Raw genomic sequence first — 22,111 nt, 5'->3', positions numbered from 1 at the left:
AAAATACTAAAAAGCTGATTAGAAGCTCTGTATACATGGCTGAGATTTCTTTACTACAGAATGACCTAGCTGGGCCATTTTATTGAGAGAAGCTCTCATGTCATTTTCTCTAGATCTTTGCTAGAATGACAACTCCAGTAGCACAGAGATCTTTGTTTTGACCACTAATCTATTCCTAGAGCCTAATAACAGTGCCTGATCAGTCTTCAGAGAGGAATCTTCCTACCTCCTGCCTGGGGGGGCAGTGGAAGGGTATAGAGGAGAAGGCTGGGTCTCACATTCTGCATGTAAATGTCTAATCAATCCCCTGAATATCAGTACATTACACCCTTCTTCATCTGTGCCTGTTTTCCCCTCCTCAGTCCAGAGGCCCTATCTTTTATACTCTTCAGATAATAATTCAGGTGTCCCTGTCAGGGAAATGGAAGTACAGTCACCTAGCTCCACAGAGTAAATGTAGAACTATGAGGAACTTAATTTCTTCATAAATAGATTGTTAACCAGTCCTCCTGTTTTTAGTCTCAGCTCGAGAGATACCTGTTGTCACCTATTCCTGAGGCTTTTGGGAGGTCTGAGGTGTCAGTTAGGTTCCTTCTCATCTTTCTTTACTGAGAGGTGAAGATTCAGCTTTTTTGGGCCTCCATATAAAAATTGTGATGATATTTGCTTTCTGGTTCTTTTTTAAGACTTGTGCCTTTCTTTAAAAAAAAAAAGGCAAAAAGAAAGAAATCTTTATTGTTTTTGCTCAGGTTTAAAGGAAGTCAGGTATTTGTTTTCAGCCCATCTTCTTACTTGGTAGTCCACAGCTCAAAGGAGATTACTTACAGCTGAAGCCAGACTAATTGGGAGGATATTTTTTTTTAACAGACATTTCTCATATTTTGGGGGTTTTTTTCCCCTTTCTGTTTCAGACACACTCATGGCATAGTGAAGTTTCTGGGCCAGTGATCAAATCCACGCCACAGCTGCAGCAACACCAGCTCTTTAATCCACTGTGCCAGGCCAGGCATAGAACCCACACTGCCTCAGAGAAAACACTGGATCCTACTGTGCCACCTCCAGAATTTTTAGGGAAAAAAAATTTTTTTGTCTTTTTAGGACTACATCCACGGCATATGGAAGTTCCTAGGCTGAGGGATGAATCAGAGCTGTAGCTGCCAGCCTATGCCACAGTCACAGCAACACTTGATCTGAGCCACATCTGCGACCTACACCGCAGCTTGAGGCAGTGCCAGATCCTTAACCCACTGAGTGGAGCCAGGGATTGAAGCTGTGTCTTCATGGATACTAGTCAGGTTCATCACTGCTAATCCACAAAAGAAACTCCTAGAAAATTTTTAATTTTAAATTTTTGTTATTTATATGTCCAGTAATAGTTAAAGGTCCTTAAAATACCTATAAATGAGGTATTAATTTATTTGTATGTACTTTTCCTTATAAGAAACCTAAAATGCTTTATTATGATTTCTATTAATCCACAAGTATTTGTTATTACAGTATCATATGTCAATTATATCTCAGTAGAACTAGAAAAAATAAAATATTTCTGATAATATGTATTTATCAAACCTTGTTTTAAGTAGATTTAAGTTATATCGCTATCAATTCTGAATGTATAGAATAGAATTAATGAACTTCAACTGACATAGACTTGGGATTATATGGTTTCTTCCCTTCTCTTTGGCCACGTTTTCAGTGTAGGTAGAAATAAGTATATCTGATGTATGTTTTACAGAAATGAATTGATATTTTGTACTTGTAGCCCAATCAGCACAATACAGTGAAGCTGGGAGCTTTCCAGGCTCAGGAAAAAGAGCTGGTCTTTGACATTGACATGACAGACTATGATGATGTGAGGAGATGTTGTAGGTGAGTTTCACACATTTTGCTGTTTGGGTGGGTGATACCACTGACAGCCAGTAATGCTAATTCTGCTCCAGTTCTGCAGACATATGTTCCAAGTGCTGGACCCTCATGACGATGGCCATACACATCATTGATCGAGCATTGAAGGGCAAGTATTGACAGTATCTGAGCAGAGTCAAATGCAAGAATCTGTTTTCCTCTGAATATTAGTCTATCTGTGCCATTTTATAAACCTCATATATTTCTAACATGTTTTTTGAAACATGTTAGGTAAATAAAAGCTTCAAGTTACAGTTGAAACTTTGATAAAACTATCAATCAGATCATTGAGTTTTTTCCCCCAATTCAACCGTCTATTGAGCAATTCTGTATGCTAGGTGCTGTCCTAGATGAAGGAAGTAGGAAAGATAACATTTCTTACCCTCAAGTAGGTTATGCAGTCTAAAGAGGAAACAAGTAAGGAAATTGAGGATTACATATGTGTTAATATGCACAGGGTGCTATGGGGATATAGAACAGCAAGAATGTATACAGGAATGGGAAGAAATTAGATGATAAAAGGCTTCCTAGAAGAGGTAATCTTAAGGATAATGATAATAGCTAACTCTTATATAGGGGGCTTATTCATTAACTCTTTTAAAAGTCCCAAGACTAGGAGTTCCCATTGGGGCTTAGCGGAAATGAATCTGACTAGTATCCATGAGGACGCAGCTTCGATCCCTGGCCTGCCTCAGTGGGTTAAGAATCTGGCATTGCCATGAGCTGTAGTGTAGTTCAAAGATTTGGCTCGGATCTGGCGTTGCTGTGGCCGTGGCGTACGCCAGTGGCTACAGCTCCACTTTGATCCCTAGCCTTGGATCTTCCATGTGCTATGGATGTGGCCCTAAAAAGACAAAACAAAACAAAATACCCTAGACTAGGTCTTTAGAGATAAATGGCTGTTTGGTCAGGGAGAGAAATGGAAGTACTGGAGCATGAAGAAATTCTTAGCAAAGAGACCAGATTCAGTAAAGAACTGAAGGCAAGAGCATGGAAACTTCAAATAGTGTACAACATGGGTTTGAATGGCACAGGTCCACTTATACAGATTTTTTTTTTTTTCCTTTACGTCGTCTTGTCTTTTTGGGGCCACACCTGTGGCATATGGAGGTTCCCAGGCTAGGTGTCCAATCAGAGCTATAGCTGCCGGCCAATGCCAGAGCCACAGCAACACCAGATCCAAGCTGTGACCAACCTACACCACAGCTCAGAACAACGCCAGATCCCCAACCCACTGAGCAAGGCCAGGGATCAAACTTGCAACCTCATGGTTCCTAGTTGGATTCAATTCCACTGTACCACAACGGGAACTCCTCTTTTGTCTTTTTAGGGCAGCACCCACAGCATAGGGAGGTTCCCAGGCTAGGGGTCAAATCAGAGCTACAGCTGCTAGCCTACCAACAGCCATAGCAATGTGGGATCCGAGCTGAGCCTGCGACCTACGCCACAGCTCACCACAGCACCAGATCCTTAACCCACTGATCTAGGTCAGGGATCGAACCTGCATCCTCATGAATCCTAGTCAAGTTTGTTAACCGCTGAGCCACAAAGGGAACTCCAGAATTTTTTTTTTTTTTTTTTTTTTTTGCTATTTCTTGGGCTGCTCCCACGGCATATGGAGGGTCCCAGGCTAGGGGTCCAATCAGAGCTGTAGCCACCGGCCTACACCAGAGCCACAGCAACGCGGGATCCGAGCCACGTCTGCAACCTACACCGCAGCTCATGGCAATGCCAGATCGTTAACCCACTGAGCAAGGGCAGGGACCGAACCCGCAACCTCATGGTTCCTAGTCGGATTCGTTAACCACTGCGCCACGGCGGGAACTCCCAGAATTTTTTCAGTAGTAAGTACTACACAGTGCATGGTTGGTTGAATCTGGAGATGTGGAACCTTGAATACAGAGGAACTGCTGATGCAGAGGAACTGTTTCTATGGAGAGCCTACTATGAGTTATACATGGATTTTCAACCACAGAGGGTCACACCCTTAACCCCTACTTTGTTCAGGAGTCAACTGTAGTATAGTTAAGATAAGTACACGTAGGAGTTCCTGTTGTGGCTCAGCAGTTAACAAACCCAAATAACATCCATGAAGACATGGGGTTCGATCCCTGGCCTCACTCAGTGGGTTAAGGATCTGGTGTTGCCGTGAGCTGAAGTGTAGGTCACAGACATGGCTCAGATCCTGCATTGCTGTGGCTGTGGTGTAGGCCGGCAGCTACAGCTCTGAATGGACCCCTAGCCTGAAAACCTCCATATGCTGCAGGTGCGGCCCTAAAAGACAAAAAGACAAGACAAAAACAAAAACAGATGAGTATACATGGATAAGAGGTAAAAAAATGAAGCTAAGGAAGTAAGCAAGAACCAGGTGTTTATGATTTGTTTTAAAATCTATTATTTCTCTCCTCAGAGGACTTTGGATTTAAACATCGTCTCTGGGTATATTCTGGAAGGAGAGGAGTTCATTGTTGGGTCTGCGATGAATCAGTTAGGAAACTGTCCTCTGCAGTACGTTCTGGGATAGTTGAGTATCTGAGTCTTGTAAAGGTAAGATCTTCTTTAGTGATCATTAATATTTATTTGCTAGGTACTACCAAACCTGGTATATTTAGTAACAAAGTTAAACTATCGGTTTTTTTTTTTTTGTCTTTTTAGGGTCGCACCCACTGCATATGGAAGTTTCCAGGCTAGGGGTCGAATCAGAGCTGTAGCTGCTGGCCTACGCCACAGCCATAGCAATGCCAGATCCAAGCCACCTCTGCGACCTACACCACAGCTCGTGGCAGCATCGGATCCTAACCCACTGAGTGAGGCCAGGGATCAAACCTGCATCCTCATGGATACTAGTCAGATTCGTTTCCACTCAGCCACGACATGAACTCCAAAATTATCTTTTATAGCATCCATATTTCAGAGTAGATGATTTTACCATTAGGTCAGTTAAAATCTTAGTAGCTACATTTTTTAATATATTTTGCTGTGAGTATCCTCCTTTGTGGGAAAAGGAAGATAAGATTAATTTTCTGGTTCAAGTATGTCAAGTAAAGTTATCCCAGAAAATTACAGGTATGAGACTATATAAAATAGCACCCAAGGTCCTATACTTTGACAGAATTTAATTGATATCTTTAGAACACGTTAAGGTTTTAATTATATGTTATATAATATACATAAGTGATTTTTGATGATTTGTTTTTCAGGGTGGTCAAGACGTTAAAAAGAAAGTTCATCTAAATGAAAAAATTCACCCTTTTGTCAGGTCTGTTGGAAAAGACTCCATGCAGTTGTGTCTGATTTACCTGCATATGCTTTTAGAATTACCATGTCAATTTTCTCTGCTGAGGTAGCATTTCATAATAATAATAGCTAGAGTTAATTGAGTGTCTATTTTATGCTCCAGTATTCACAATAGGTGCTTCACAATTGTTCTTACTGGCTTTCACAATAACCTCAGGAGGGACACAATGGTATCTCCACTTAACAGATAAAAAAAGTGAGATTTGGAGAGATTGTATAATTTGCTTGGCTTCACACAAATAATCGTTAATTTTTTTTTTTTTGGTCTTTTTATCTTTTTTTTTTTGTCTTTTCTAGCGCTGCACCTGCAGCATATGGAGATTCCGAGGCTAGGGGTTGAATCAGAGCTGTAGCCTCCAGCCTACGCTAGAGCCACAGCAGCTCAGGATCCGAGCCATGTCTGAGACCTACACCACAGCTCACAGCAACGCCAGATCCTTAACCCACTGAGCGAGGCCAGGGATGGAACCCAAAACCTCATGGTTCCTAGTCGGATTCATTAACCACTGAGCCACATTGGGAACTAATGTTAAATTTAGAATTCATGTCCTGGTCTGCCTGATTCCCAAAACTGTACTCTTTCCATTGAATTCACCTCTGGGGAACATTAGGAGTAAGGGTCCCGGAGTTCCCATTGTGGTGTAGCGGAAACAAATCTGACTAGGAACTGTGAGGTTGCCAGTTCAATCCCTGGCCCTGCTCAGTGCGTTAAGGATCCGATGTTGCTGTGAGCTGTGGTGTAGGTCGAAGATACGACTCAGATCTGATGTTGCTATGGCTGTGGCGTAGGCCAGCAGCTGTAGCTCTGATCGGACCTCTAGCCTGGGAACCTCCCTGTGCTGTGGGTACGGCCCTAAAAAGCAAAAAATTAAAAATTAAAAAAAATGGGAGTTCCCGTCGTGGCGCAGTGGTTAACGAATCTGACTAGGAACCATGAGGTTGCGGGTTCGGTCCCTGGCCTTGCTCAGTGGGTTAACGATCCGGCGTTGCCGTGAGCTGTGGTGTAGGTTGCAGACGTGGCTCGGATCCCGCGTTGCTGTGGCTCTGGCGTAGGCCGGTGGCTGCAGCTCCGATTCAACCCCTAGCCTGGGAACCTCCATATGCCGCGGGAGCGGCCCAAAGAAATAGCAACAACAACAACAATAACAACAACAACAAAAGACAAAAAAAAAATTTAAAAAAAGAAGGGAGTAAGAGTCCCCATTCTGTCATTTTAATACGACCTTGATAAAATATTAGAGCCTCCATTTCTGAGCAGTATGGTGGGGAGAACAACTGTTCCATCTGTCTCACAGAGTTGTGGCAAAAATTAGATGAAACAGCAGATATGGAGTCTATTTGCAAGTTGCTAAGCACCATATAATCACTAAGATATTAAAGTAGGCAACTCAGGGGTTCCCTGGTGTCTCAGTAGGTTAAAGATTGTCACTGCTGTGGCACAGGTTCAGTCCCTGGCCTGGGAATGTCCACATTCCACAGATGTCGCCAAAGAAAATAATAGTAATAAAGCAAGCAATTCAGAGTAGAAATGGTAGACTGTGTCCCACAGTCTACTACTGCTATATTATTATGTTGACCTGACTTGTTTGCTTTCTACGCTTGTTACTTTTTTTCTTTTTCTTTTTAGGGCCACATCTATAGCATATGGAAGTTCCTAGGCTAGAGGTCAAATTGGAGCTGCAGCTGCTGGCCTATACCACAGCCACAGCAACACTGGATCCAAGCAGCATCTGCGACCTACACTGCAGCTCATGGCAACACCAGATCCTTAACCTGCTGAGCGAGGCTAGGTATCCAGCGGAATCCTCATGGGTATTAGTCAGGTTCTTAACCTGCTGAACCACAACAGGAACTCCCCTTGTTGCATATTTATGATGTTATTAACCTTTGAAGTTGTGGAGTTTAAGAAATAAACATTTCTTGAATATCTAGTCTCAGCCAAGTGCTATGCTAGGTTATTTCCCCTTAGAGTGGCTCATTTAACTCTCATAACCCTCTGAAGGAGGGTTAAGTTCTAGAAACTGAGTGAAAATAAGTACTAGCCTTCCAAATGGACAAAAGCTATGTGGTGTATGTGTTGCTAATAGTGATGGGACTTTGTTATTGTTATTCCTGCAGAAAATCTATAAACATAATTAAAAAATACTTTGAAGAATATGCCTTGGTTGGTCAAAATATTCTTGAAAATAAAGAAAGCTGGGATAAGATTTTAGCCCTTGTTCCTGAAAATATCCTTTCCCAAATCATTATTTTGTAAGCTACTTGTATTGATCTATATTATAATGTGTTCTATCTACATATCCTCACATATTTACTCTTACGAGTTTAATCTTTTTTATATAAAACATTTCCTGAATTTCTGCATTTTTTTTTATCTCTAGTCTAGAATACAGTAAGTGAGGCCATTTCATAAATAAATTTCCTCATTTTGGAATTGATCCTCCTAAAATTAATGACTATTTACAGGATGCAGAATCATTATTAAGGTATGTAAAGATCAGGGGATGGTTTTACCCTAATCCATATAATTATTTAGGCATTCCTTCTGTCATATATTTTTACAGCAGAATTTTTCCAGGGATATGTGTTTAATAAGAAAATAGTAATAACTTTCTAGGTAAACTTTATTTTCCTTATGATAATACACACTGAAAATAAGTTGTTCATTTACGTGCCCTAAATGAGTATGTTCCTTAATCACCCCTCACCAATGCATGATGAACTTCAACAAAGCTTCCAAAAGCATCAGAATTCACTTCAGCGTTGGGAGTATTTGAAGAAAGCAGCCAGCAGATATCAGGTATATTCTGCTGAAGTCGGTATTACAAATACAATTCTTAATTAAATTGTGATTATTTTGCTCACTAAATTAAAAGTGGTTAAAGATCATTTATAAGAGACTTTAAAGAAATCCTCAAAGGTTCCTACTGATCCTCATGCTGGACTTGCGTCTATTTTTAGAATAACAGCAAAAACGATAAATGTGGACCCTGGCTTGAGTGGGAAATTATGCTCCAGTACTGTTTTCCACGACTGGATATCAATGTTAGCAAAGGAATCAATCATTTACTGAAGAGCCCTTTTAGTGTTCATCCTAAAACAGGTAAGAAAGTGAGGAAAACTAAAAGAAAAATATAAGTTATTCTTTGGTTGGTTGGTTGGTTGGGTGGTTGGTTTTTTTGTCCATGCTACAGTGTGCAGAAGTTCCCACACTAGGGATTGTACCCATATCACAGCAGTGACCTGAGCCACTGCAGCGACAACTCCAGATCCTTAAACCTCTGTGCACAGGAGAACTCCCAAAATTATTTCTTGTTTTAGAAAGCATGTTACTGGGTGTTAAGTGTCTGAAATAGTAAAGGTTGAAAAACTGTTCTGTCAGCTAATACACTGAGTTAAATTATTTTTCAGTTGTTGATTAGTAGCTACTGGATGAGTTCCCACTGTGTAAGTAATTTTCAGCTGGATTTCTGAGGTTCAGTGTTAAAAGCAGAGTTGGAGAACTTAGAAATCACATAACGTGGTGCATCGGAAAGGAATCCAACTAGGAACCCTGAGGTCGTGGGTTTGATCCCTGGCCTCACTCAGCATTAAGGATCCGGTGATGCCGTGAGCTGTGGTGTAGATCACAGATGAGGCTCTGATCTGGTGTTGCTCTGGCTGTGGTGTAGGCCTTCAGCTGTAGCTCCAGTTAAACCCCTAGCCTGGCAACCTTCCTATGCCTCGGGTGTGGCCCTAAAAAGCAAAAATAAAAAAGAGGAGTTCCCATCGTGGCGCAGTGGTTAATGAATCTGACTAGGAACCATGAGGTTGCGGGTTCGATCCCTGCCCTTGCTCAGTGGGTTAAGGATCCAGCGTTGCCGTGAGCTGTGGTGTAGGTCGCAGACGCGGCTTGGATCCCACATTGCTATGGCTCTGGCATAGGCTGGCAGCTACAGCTTCAATTAGACCCCTAGCCTGGGAACCTCCACATGCTGCAGGAGCGGCCCAAGAAATGGCAAAAAGACAAAAAAAAATTAAAAAAAGAGAAAAGAAAGGAATCACAGAACAGCTCTCACTGTATAGAGGGAAAAAAAGTGGCCAAAGAAGTGACTTCAGTCTTAAATTGTGTCAGAGCTAGGAACAGAGTTGTTTTAAAATTCCAAGTTCTGTGCTTTTTCCACTCCACTGCCTCCCTCAGTTCTTTTTCTTTTTTTTAATTTATTATTTTTTTTATTGAAGCATAGTTGATTTACAGTGTCATGCTAGTTTCAAGTATACAGCACAGTGATTCAGTTTTATTCATATAGAGAGAGATTCTTTTTCAGGTTCTTTTCCCTTATAGGTTATTACTAAATATTGAGTGTATATCTCTGAGGTATCCAGTAGGTCCTTGTTGTTTACGTATTTTAAATATAGCAGTATGTATATGTTAACCCCCAAATCCTAATTTTTCCCTCCCTCACCCTTTCCCCTTTGGTAACCATAAGTTTCTTTTCTATGTCTATGAGTCTATTTCTGTCTTGTAATTAAATTCGTTTGTGTCTTTTTTTTTTTTAAGATACCACATATAAGTGATATCACATGATATTTTCTGGTCTGGCTTACTTCACTTAGTATAATAATCTCCGGGTTCATCCATGTTGCTGCAAATGGCATTATTTCATTCTATTTTATGGCTGAGTAATATTCCATTGTATATATGTACCAAATCTTCATTCATCTGTTGGTAGACATTTAGGTTGCTTCCTTATCTTGGCTATTGAAAATAGCGCTGTAATGAACATTGGGGTGCATGTATCTTTTCTTCTTTTTTTTTTTAATTTTATTGAAGTATAGTTGATTTACAATGTGTGTTAATTTCTGCTACATAGCAAAGTGACTCAGTTATACACATATATTCTTTTTCATGTTCTTTTCCATTATGGTTAATCATAGACTATTGAATATAGTTCCTTGTGCTGTACAGTAGGACCTTGTTTATCCATCCTATGTATGATAGTTTGCATCTGGCTAATCCCAAACTCCCAATCCTTCCTTCCCCTTTCCCCTCCCACTTGACAACCACAAGTGTGTTCTCTATATCAGTGAGTCTATTTCTGTTCATTTGTGTCATATTTTAGATTCCACATGTAAGTGGTACCACATTTGTATTTGGTATTTATCATTGTCTGTCTGACTTATTTAACTTAGTATGATAATCTCTAAGTCCATCCATGTTGCTGAAAATGGCATTTCATTTTTTATGACTGAGTAATATTCCACTGTGTGTGTGTACCATATCTTCTTTATTTATCTGTTGATTGACATTTAGGTTTCTTCCTTGTCTTGGCTATTGTAAATAGTGCCCCTATGAACACAGGGGTGCATGTATCTTTTCAAAGTATAATTTTCTCTGGATATATGCCTAGGAGTGGGATTGCAGGATCATGTGGTAACTTTATTTCTAAGGAACCTCCTTACTGTTCTTCATAGTGCCTGCTCATAATTTACATTCCCACCAACAGTGTAGGAGGGTTCCCTTTCCTCTGCACCTTCTCCAATATTTATTATTTGTGGACTTTTTCATGATGGCCATTCTGACCAGAGTGAGGTGATACCTCATAGTAGTTTTGATTTGCATTTCTCTAATAATTAATGATGTTGAGCATTTTTTCATGTGCCTGTTGGCCACCTGTATGTCTTCTTTGGAGAAATGTCTGTTTACCTCAGTTCTTTTTCAATGGATTTAGCTTTCCTCTTTCATATTTCTATTACATAAAATTTGATGGATTAAAACAGACTTTAAAATAAATATAACAGTGGCTATATTGGCATAAATTTTGCTCCAGCCAATAAATAGAGAAGTATTTAGTTGTCCTTTTTGGTGTCAACAGTCCACCTCTGCCACTTGCTCTGAGATTTTAGGCAAATTACTCTTGGTTTTCACATCTGTAAAATGGAGATAATAGGAGTCCCCATCACGGCTTAGTGGAAACAAATCTGACTAGTATCCCTGAGGATACAGGTTCAATCCCTGGCCTTGCTCAATGGGTTAAGGATTTGGCACTGCCATGAGCTATGGTGTAAGTTGAAAACGTGGCTCAGATCTGGTATTGCTGTGGCTGAGATATAGGCTGACAGCTACAGCTTCGATTCGACCCATACCCTAGAAAGAAACCTCTAGGAGTTCCCATCATGGCTCAGTGGTTAACGAATCTGACTAGGAACTATGAGGTTGCAGGTTTGATCCTGGCCTTGCTCAGTGGTTTAGGGATCCGGCATTGCCGTGAGCTGTGGTGTAAGTCTCAGACGCGGCTCGGATCCCGCGTTGCTGTGGCTCTGGTGTAGGCCTGTGGCTACAGCTCCAATTCAACTCCTAGCCTGGGAATGTCCATATGCTGCGGGAGCGGCCCTAGAAATGGCAAAAAGACAAAAAAAAAAAAAAGAAAAGAAAGAAACCTCCATATGCTGCCGGTGCAGCCCTATAAAGACAGATAAAATAGAATAAAATAAAATAAAATAGAGATAATAATAGTAACCTCAGTGGGTTATGGTGAAGATCTAAAATGTGAAATGCTGGAGTTCCCGTCATGGCTCAGTGGTTAACGAATCTGACTAGGAGCCATGAGGTTGCAGGTTCGATCCCTGGCCTTGTTCAGTGGGTTAAGGATCCGGCGTTGCCGTGAGCTGTGGTGTAGATTGCAGACACGGCTCGGATCCCGAATTGCTGTGGCTCTGGCGTAGGCCAGCAGTTGCGGCTCCCATTTGACCCCTAGCCTGGGAACCTCCATATGCCACGGGAGTGGCCCAAGAAATGGCAAAAAGAAAAATGGCAAAAAGAAAAAAATAAAATGTGAAGTGCTTAGAACAGTGTCTGTCATGAATTCAATTCTCCAATTACCTGGTTTCCTTTAATAATCTATAATGACTCCATAGTCTATACATTTATATAGCCCCTTTTCAAACCTGTTAATTATGTATTTTTAGCTTCTTTTGGTAATAAGCTTAATGTTTCTTAATATTTATTTTAAGCTAAATTCTTTTTTTTTCTTTTTTTTTTTTTTCTTTTTTGCTTTTTAGGGCCACACTTGCGGCATATGGAGGTTCCCAAGCTAGGGGTCAAATCAGAGTTCCAGCTGCTGGCCTACACCACAGCCACAGCAACACCAGATACCCAACCCACTGAGCAAGGCCAGGGATCAAACTGCATGCTCATGGATGCTAGTCGGATTAATTTCCACTGCGCCATAACGGGAACTCCTATTTTAAGCTTAATTCTAAAGCTTCAGTAGTATCCCCTTATTCTAATGTTTAAGATTTGGCTGAATAATTATGTTAATTTGTAAATGTATACATTTTTATTATATTTTTCCCATTAAGTAGCTGCAGTCTTTTTACTCTGTCTTCAATCAATAACTCCCAATTCTCTTAATTATTTTGTTAGTCACCTGGCATTCTTTAAATTCATTATCTCATTTTTGAGATGTGAATTTTATGTGTGTCTTAGTTGTGAATATTGTAAAAGGGTAATATAATGTCATCTATTTTATTTCCAAAGATGCCCAACACATAGGTGTCTGTTTTGATCTCAGCGTATAGATCAGGGTAACGAAATGAACTATTTCACATCTATTCTGTTCCATATTCAGAACTCACTAAATTTGAGATTGTTCTGTACTTAAATATAGAAGGATATAGGGAAGAGGAAGAGAGAAATAAAAGTAGAAATAAGAGCAACTAGGTAATGGTTCAATATGCATCTTGGTGTTAAGCATAGCTAATGTGAAAGTACTTTTAATTTCTACTTCTAAATATAGTTCTTAAGAGATAAGTCTAACCTTCTTTCTAAGCCTTAGATTAAAACTTTAGCCAAAAATAACTTACAGGAGACGGCCTATGATTTCTGTTTTACATTCATCAATTTATAATTTTGGTTCTCACAGGTCGCATTTCTGTGCCTATTGATTTACAGAAAGTGGATCAGTTTGACCCATTTACTGTTCCAACCATAAGGTATGTTCCATATCATTGATAATTTGTTTTTGTTTGTTTGTTTGCAACAATACCTGAGGCATACGGAAGTCCAGGGGCCAGGAATCAGGAATCGAACATCCCCCTTGCCACAGGAGTGACAATGCTGGGTCCTTAATCTGCTGAGCCACCAGGGAACTCCAGTGACTCCTTTTTTTGTGATTGTTGTTCTAAATTTGAAGTGTATTGGATTAGATCCCTTCCAAAGAGGCAGCTTCTCTGAGGCTATATGATAATGACCTAGCAGAGCAATATTTCCTGGTGAGTTGCACAGAACAGAAGATTTTCAGCTGCTATTATGTTGAAAAAAAAAAATATATATATATATAAGTTTGGAAAATGCAGACTTAAGCAGATAAAAAGTTCATTTTTTTGTTTTTTTAGGGCCACACATGCAGTATATGGAAGTTCACAGGCTAGGGGTCAAATCCAAGCTGCAGCTGCTGGCCTACACCATAACCACAGCAGCACCAGATCCAAGCCATGTCTACAACTGACCCTGCTGCTCATGGCAATGCCAGGTCCTTTAACCCACTGAGTGAGGCCAAGGTTTGGACCTGCATCCTTATGGATTCTAGTCAGGTTCTTAGCCCACTGAGCCAAAAGGGAAACTCCATAGATTCAAAGTTCATTACTGGAGTTCTCCTATGGTGCAGTGGGTTAAGAATCTGGTGTTGTCACTGCAGTGACTTGAGTCCCTGCTGTGACACAGGTTTGAAAACCTGGCCAGGGAACTTCCACATGCTGCAGGCATGGCCAAATAAATAGATAAAAGTTCTGGGAGTTCCCATTGTGGCTCAGCCGTAACAAACCTGACAAGTATCCATGAGGATTCAGGTTCGATCCCTGGCCTCACTCAGTGGGTTAAGGATCTGGCACTGCCGTGAGCTATAATTTGGGTTGCAGATGCGGCTTAGATCCTACATTGCTGAGGCTGTGGCGTATGCCAACAGCTGCAGCTCCAATTTGACCCCTAGCCTGGGAACTTCCATATGCCACAGCGTGGCCCTAAAAGACCAAAAAAAAAGTTCTGGAGTTCAAGAATCTCCAGGTTTTAATGTGCTAATGTGCTTAGAAAACTCTAAGAAGAGATTATGGTTTTTAGACTATTCCAAATTTAGCTGACCACATAATTTTTTCCACAGAAAATCTTAGAGGATTCATGGTGCTATCATACACTGGGTAATTCTGATCAAGAACCAATTTTAAAATTCTCTTAATTCTATTATTTGTAGTTCCATCTGCCATGAATTGGATGCTATTTCTACTAATGAAGAAGAAAAAGAGAATGGAGATGAATCTGGTATCAAACATAGAACCAGAGGTAGGTTAATATATTGAAGTCTCACTTTAAGATAAGCTTTTTAACACACATACAAACACACAAAAGCTTTTTATATAGCCATCTTTCTGTGACTCCAATAATTCATTATCCTTGGATTCAGCCCGGAACGGATCAGTGTTTATCCTGAAACCAGGTCAGTAACAAATAATGTTACAGCAATATTTCTCAATTTCAACTGCCCAAATGATGCTCCAAATCTAATTTGAGTCAACAAATATTTACTAAATAAGAGCTCCCCTCGTGGCTCAGCGGTAACCAACCTGACTAGTATCCATGAGGACACGGGTTTAATCCCTGGCCTCCCTCAGTGGGTTGAGGATCCAGTGTTGCCCTGAGCTGTGGTGTAGGTGGCAGACGTGGCTTGGATCTGGCGTTGCTGTGGCTGTGGTGTAGGCCAGTGGCTACAGCTCCAGTTCGACCCCTCGCCTGGGAACTTCCACATGCCACAGGTGTGGCCCTAAAAAGTGGGGCGGGTGACGGGGGGAACCAAAAAATATTTACTAAGTAACGTCTGAATGCCAGGATCTACATTATATAACTAAATTGTCAATTAATGTTGATAGTTGTTTGAATCTCACAGTCTTAGATTCAACAGCTATTCATTTAACAACTACTATGTATGCAGTTTACTTTGTTTAGGTTATGGCATTGCCATAAGCTGCAGCATAGGTTAAAGATGCTGCTCAGATCTGGCATTGCTATGGCTGTGGTGCAGGCCAGCAGCTGCAGCTCCAATTTGACCCCCAACTAGTGCAGCCCTAAAATGAAAAAAAAATTTTTTTAATGAGAATAAACTGGTAAAAAGAACTCAGGGAAAACAGACAATACAAGTAACACAGGAAGCCTTTTCTTAAGAAACTGATATGCTCAGAGAATAAGACAGTGTATTCATGAAGCAATATAAGAATGCTATGAAGGAGTTGCCATCGTGGCACAGTGGTTAACGAATCCAACTAGGAACCATGATGTTGCAGGTTTGATCCCTGGCCTTGCTCAGTGGGTTAAGGATCCGGCGTTGCCATGAGCTGTGGTGTACGTTGCAGACGCGGCTCAGATCCCACGTTGCTGTGGCTCTGGTGTAGGCCTGTGGCTACAGCTCCAATTCGACCCCTAGCCTGGGAATGTCCACATGCCACGGGAGCGGCCCTAGAAAAGGCAAAAAGACCAAAAAAAAAAACAAAAAAAAATGCTATGAAAAGGAAACAGAGAACAAGAAAGAGGTCTTAGAAACAAAAAAAATCATTAAAATAAAAAATACAAGGGCTAGAAAAGTTGAGATTTCCCAGGAAGTAGTACAAAAAAGACAAATTTGTCCTTGTTTTAGGAGGAAAAAGATAAAATTGTTTCAACGGGTCTAATATCTGACAGGAAAAGAACCACATAAAACAGGGAGGAAACTGTCAAAATTATATAAGAACACATCCCAGGAAATACCCCTTTATTGAAAGGGCTGAGCATAAGAAAACAGACCTACAACAAGGCACATTATTTTGAAAATTAACACTGAGAACTGAGAAGATATTAAGAACTTTCAGACCTCTTCCTACTACCCATCTCCATAAAAAAGCCAAAGCCCTAGGAAGAATGGCCTTAGATTTTTTTTTTTTTTTGTCTTTTTGCCATTTTTTGGGCTGCTCCCGTGGCATATGGAAGTTCCCAGGCTAGGGGTCCAATCGGAGCTGTAGCCGCCGGCCCACGCCAGAGCCACAGCAACGTGGGATCCGAGCCGTGTCTGCAGTCTATACCACAGCTCACGGCAACACTGGATCCTTAACCCACTGAGCAAGGCCAGGGATCGAACCCTCAACCTCATGGTTCCTAGTCGGATTCATTAACCACGGAGCCACAACGGGAACTCCCGGCCTTAGATTTTTAAGTAACAATGGAAATATTCATTTTTGGAAGTGAATGCTAGGAAAGAAAGAGGTAATTGTCATTCAAGAGGATGAAGAGGTCAGAATTAGGGTAGAGGACTGCTATTTGTTGGTCTATGAACCTGTTAGTACTGTTTCACTCTTTTTAACAAAGTACATATATTACTTTAACACAACTTTCTTTTTTTCTTTTTACAACCACTCCTACAGCATATGGAAGTTCCCCGGCTAGGGGTCTAATCGGAGCTGCAGCTAAAGGCCTACTCCAGAGCTGCAGCAACACTAGATCCGAGCCACAACTTAGACCTACACCACAGCTTGCAGCAACGCCAGATCTGTAACCCACTGAGCTAGGCCAGGGATTGAACCTAATCCTCATCTGGTTCTTAACGTAATGAGCCACAAAGGGAACTCCTAACACAACTTTTTAAATTTAATATTGTCTCTTTGTGGACATCTTTTGCTTTTGTTCAGAGGTTTTAAGAAAGCAAGTTTTGGGAGTTCCTGTCGTGGCTCAGAGGTTAACAAATCTGACTAGCATCCATGAGAATGCAGGTTCAGTCCTTGGCCTTGTTCCATGGGTTAAGAATCTGGCGTTGCTGTGAGCTGTAGTGTAGGTCGCAGACTTGGCTCAGATCCCTCATTGCTGTGGCTGTGGTAAAGGCCAGGAGCTGCAGCTCTGATTTGACCCCTAGCCTGGAAACTTCCATATGCCACAAGTTGGCCCTAAAAAAGCAAAAAAAAAAAAAAGTTTTATTTTCCTACAAGGAGAAATTTTCTAATAAATATGTGTTCAAAAATGAACTGAACTGGAATCTGCATTGTAGGTCAGTGGGTTGAGAACCCAACTAGTATCCATGAGGATGGGATTCAATCCCTGGCCTCACTTAGTGGGTTAAGGATCTGGTGTTGCCATGAGCTGTGGTGTAGGTCACAGACATGGCTTAGATCTGGTATTTCTGTGGCTGTTGTGTAGGCCAGCAGCTGCAGTTCTGATTTGACCCCTAGTCTGGGAACTTCCATATGCCGCAGGTACAGCCCTAAATAAATGAATAAACAAACTGAACTGCATATCATTTCAAGTATTCATAATGGGTAATAGCCATCAGTAAATCAGGGATGCTTTAGAGGTGGTGGGAGACTGGAATAAGTGATGTGTAAGTTCCTTATTATTTCTTTAGTTTCTGTGATTCTAAGCCTTTGTCCTTTTCACATTAGTACCATTTGCTCCTTCCTTTCTATTTCCCAAATCCTGGTATGTTCCTCTCCCCTCTATCTAATTTTACCTTCTTTCTAAGACGTAGTTCATAACCACCTCAGGCAATATTGATTGTTTTGGGGGGTTTTTGTTGTTTTTTGTTTTGTTTTGTTTACTTTTTAGGGCTGTACCCTCGGCATATGGAGGTTCCCAGGCTAGGGGTTATACTGGAGCTACAGCTGCCAGCCTAGGCCACAGCCACAGCAACACAGGATCCAAGCCGTGTCTGTGACCTATACCACAGCTCACAGCAACACTGTATCCTCAACCCACTTGAGAGAGGCCAAGCAGGGATCGAACCCACATCCATACTAGTCAGATTCGTTTCTGCTAAGCCAAGACAGTAACTCCCAGGGTGTTGGGGTTTTTGGTTTTTTTTTTGCTTTTTTAAGGGCCACACCCTTGGCATATGAAAGTTCCCAGGCTAAGGGTCGAATCAGAGCTGTAGCCACCAGCCACAGTCACAACCACAGCAACACAGGATCCCAGCCGCATCTGAGACTTATACCACAGCTCATGGCAACACCAGATTCCTGATGCACTGAGTGATGCCATGGATCCAACCCACATCCTCATGGATGCTAGTTGGATTCATTTCTGCTGCACCACCATGGGGAGTCCCAATTTTAATTCATTTAAATTTAAAAACTGATACTTGGGGAGTTCCCATGGTGGTGCAGCGGAAATAAATCCAACTATTATCCATGAGGATGCAGGTTCTATCCCTGGCCTCGCTCAGTGGCTTAAGGATCTGGCATTGCCGTGAGCTATGGTGTAGGTTGCAGATGTGGCTCGGATCTAGTATTAGTAGGATACTTAGAAAAAAAAAATTTCAGTCTTTATCATATATTGAAATGTCATTTTATTTATTTTTTTTATTTTTTTGCTATTTCTTGGGCCGCTCTTGCGGCCTATGGAGGTTCCCAGGCTAGGGGTCGAATCGGAGCCATAGCCACCAGCCTACACCAGAGTCACAGCAATGGGGGATCCAAGCCGCGTCTGCAACCTACACCACAGCTCACGGCAACGCCAGATCGTTAACCCACTGAGCAAGGGCAGGGACCGAACCCGCAACCTCATGGTTCCTAGTCGGGTTTGTTAACCACTGCGCCACGATGGGAACTCCTGAAATGTCATTTAGATGTAATGAGTTAATTTTTTTTCTTTTAGGGACACACCTGCAGCATATGGAAGTTCCCAGACTAGGGGTCAAATCAGAACTGCAGCTCCCAGCCTATACCACAGCCACAGCAACACCAGATCTGAACTGCATCTGTGACCTACACCACAGCTCATGGCAACACTGGATTCTTAACCCACTGAGCAGGGCCAGGGATCAAACTCAAGTCCTCATGGATACTAGTCAGGTTGGTAACCCAATGAGCCACAATGGGAACGCCAAAATTAATTTCATCTTTTAATGTGACTACTAAAACATTTTAATTTACATTATTTCTCATTATGTTTTTATTGGATAGCACTATTCTAGAGAATTCTTACCAGAAACTTAAAAGTTATACTTTCATGTTACTTTTTGCTGCCAAAATACTAATTATAATTCTCGGTTTTCATAATTTAGATTATAAGAAAACCAGTCTAGCTCCTTTTGTAAAAGTTTTTGAACAGTTTCTTGAAAACCTGGATAGATCCCGGAAAGGAGAGCTTCTCAAGAAGAGTGGTAAGACTCTATACCTTTCCCTTTTAGCTATTTATTTATTTATTTATTTGTCTTTTTGCCTTTTCTTGAGCTGTTCCCACAGCATATGGAGGTTCCCAGGCTAGGGGTCGAATTGGAGCTATAGCCACCCGCCTACGCCAGAGCTACAGCAACTCGGGATCCGAGCCGCATCTGCGACCTACACCACAGCTCACGGCAACGCCAGATCCTTTACCCACCGAGCAAGGCCAGGGATTGAACCCACAACCTCATGGTTCCCAGTCGGATTCATCAACCACTGCCCCACGACGGGAACTCCCCTTTTAGCTATTTAGATTTCAGTATTGGTACTTTAAAGTATCCATCAAGTGAACAAATTTTAGAGCTCAGTCTTTGGCCTCTTAAAAAAAAAAGTTATTAATTTATTTTACTATCCCTAATATTTTGAAAACTGAGGTCCCTTAATTCAACACATATTCATTTAACACTTCTATGTGTCTATGAGGGAAACAAAGATGAATTCCACACCATGGCTCCCTGCCTTTAGGGAGTACTAACTGGTATAAAACAAAGTACAAAATGCTGAGAGAGAGCCTATCTGATTTAGAGAACCTGAGATTTTAAATGAAGAGGATGGAATTTGAACTCTTTTCAGTGAACTTCTGTATGAATTCTAACCTGCAGTGCCAATATAACATGCCTTGAGGTATGAGCAAGATTTCTATAAGCAGAGATTTGATGAGATAGAGGTACAGTAGTGGGAAGAGGATACAGGTTGTTCATTCTTTGCTTTGCTTTTCCTCTTTTTTTTTTTTTTTTAATGGCTGCACCCATAGCATATGAACGTTCCTAGGCCCGGGATTGAATCCAAACCGCAGCTGCAGCAACACCAGATCCTTTAACCCACTATGCCAGGCCAGATTTCAAACCCAAGTCTCCACAGTGACCTGAGCCACTTCAGTCAGGTTCTTCTTTTTTTTTTTTTTTTTTTTTTCTTTTTAGGGCCACATCCACGGCATATGGAAGTTCCCAGGCTAGGGGTCAAATCAGAGCTGCAGCTGCCAGCCTATACCACAACTACAGCAACAGCAGAGCCAAGCCGCATCTGCAACCTACACTGCAGCTCATGGCAATGCCAGATCATTACCCACTGAGTGAGGCCAGGGATCAAACCTACATCCTCATGGATACTAATCGGGTTCATTACTGCTGAGCCACAATGGGAACTCCAGATTTTTAATCCACTGTGCCACAGTGGGAACTCCAGTTTGTTCATTCTTAAAGGAACAGCAGGAACAAAGGCATAGAGGCAGGAAAGCATCAAGTCACTCTAGAGGCCATCAAGAAGTACAGCTAGTCTGGAAAAAGATGTGTCAGGAAGTGATGGGATAGAAATCCAAAAAAGCTAACTGAAGCCAGAGTATATAGATGGCCTTGAATTCCAATCTGGGAGTTTGAGCTTAATTCATATGGAACGGGGAAGCTATTAAAAGTTTTTAAGGAAGGGAATGCCATGATTTGTAGTCTTATCTAGAAAGGTAAATCTGGCTACAATATATCTGGGAGGAGGTGGGAGATAGACTAGAGCCCAAGAGGTCAATGGGGCTATTAGCATTAGGACAATAGAATTGCAGGTCTCCAAAAAGTATAGATTCTGGAGCCATCATTGAAACTTGGTGATGATTTTTTGGATGTGTAAAGATTAAGGATGGAAGTTAAAGTGTCACAGAAGCCAAGGGAAAGTTTCAAGGAGATCATCAGCTGTCAAATGCAGTAGGGAACTGATAAAATCCTACTAGATATAAGAACTAGAAGGAGGTGCTAGGAGGATAGCAGTGTCAAGGGAAGAGTTCTTTGAATAGGAGACATTTGAGCATATCTGTAAGCCAAAAGGAAAAAAATCAGCAGTGGGAGATCTCATTGTGGCTCAGTGGTAATGAACCCAACTAGGCTGCAGCTGGGGCTGAGATTCAGTCCCTGGACCAGGAACTTCCATATGCCATGTGTGCAGCCATTTAAAAAAAGAGACATTGGAGTTCTCATCGTGGCTCAGCAGATTTGAATCTGACTAGTATCCGTGAGAACGCAGGTTCAATCCCTGGCCTCATTCAGTAGGTTAAGCATCCAGTGTTGCTCTGAGCTATGGTGTAAGTTGCAGACGTAGCTGAATCTGGCATTGCTGTTGCTGTGGGGGTAGGCCAGTGGCTATAGCTCCAATTCCAGCTAGGGAACTTCCAGATGCTGCCAGTGCAGCCCTAAAAAAGACAAAAAGAGATACTATAGAAAACTGGCAATGTTGTAGAAATACAAACTCCTTTTCCACTTCATTTTTTAATAAAATGTGTGACAGTTGATTAAAAAGTAGTGTCCAAGATAATGCTCTACTCATAGTAGACACTCAAATATGTGCTTGTTGAGTGAACAATGATGACTCTGAACTTGGAAAGCCTCATTGAAGCTGCCATTCCAACTGGCCATATTAAGTCCTTTGTATTTTTGTTCTGTACTAGCTTAGCCTATAATGTGGGCTTCAGCAAATGTGAGAGCAAATCTTTATGCATGATGTGAATTTAATGGAAGCATTAAGCAAGTCAGAATGAAATAAATGGACTTTGTTTCGTTTTCCTGTACTATCCTTGATAAAAACCTATTCTATTTCAGATTTACAAAAAGACTTCTGAAGATAACAACTCCCTTTATACCAATGTGGATATCTTCTACTTTCAATCAAGAATTAAATACTTCAAGAGCCGTTTAATAAATACAGCAGAACTATGTATCTA

At 41.2% G+C, this 22,111-nt stretch overlaps 1 protein-coding gene across 1 annotated transcript in view; it reads left to right on the top strand.

Annotated features, from left to right (window-relative positions):
* Nucleotides 1-22,111, top strand: part of PRIM1 (DNA primase subunit 1) — a 25,416-nt gene extending 3,305 nt beyond the window's left edge. Inside the window, exons 3-13 of the mRNA XM_047786966.1 lie at nucleotides 1,763-1,869; nucleotides 1,941-2,014; nucleotides 4,316-4,452; nucleotides 5,106-5,164; nucleotides 7,321-7,430; nucleotides 7,911-8,002; nucleotides 8,164-8,305; nucleotides 13,107-13,176; nucleotides 14,430-14,518; nucleotides 19,251-19,349; nucleotides 21,990-22,111. Of these exons, the coding sequence (XP_047642922.1) occupies nucleotides 1,763-1,869; nucleotides 1,941-2,014; nucleotides 4,316-4,452; nucleotides 5,106-5,164; nucleotides 7,321-7,430; nucleotides 7,911-8,002; nucleotides 8,164-8,305; nucleotides 13,107-13,176; nucleotides 14,430-14,518; nucleotides 19,251-19,349; nucleotides 21,990-22,009 (999 nt within the window). The 3' untranslated portion in view covers nucleotides 22,010-22,111. The remainder of the gene's footprint in view (nucleotides 1-1,762; nucleotides 1,870-1,940; nucleotides 2,015-4,315; nucleotides 4,453-5,105; nucleotides 5,165-7,320; nucleotides 7,431-7,910; nucleotides 8,003-8,163; nucleotides 8,306-13,106; nucleotides 13,177-14,429; nucleotides 14,519-19,250; nucleotides 19,350-21,989) is intronic.

The sequence above is a fragment of the Phacochoerus africanus genome, chromosome 7 (genome assembly GCF_016906955.1).
Source record: "Phacochoerus africanus isolate WHEZ1 chromosome 7, ROS_Pafr_v1, whole genome shotgun sequence".
Classification (NCBI taxonomy): Eukaryota; Metazoa; Chordata; class Mammalia; order Artiodactyla; family Suidae; genus Phacochoerus; species Phacochoerus africanus.
This window is presented reverse-complemented; position numbering and strand designations above follow the sequence as displayed.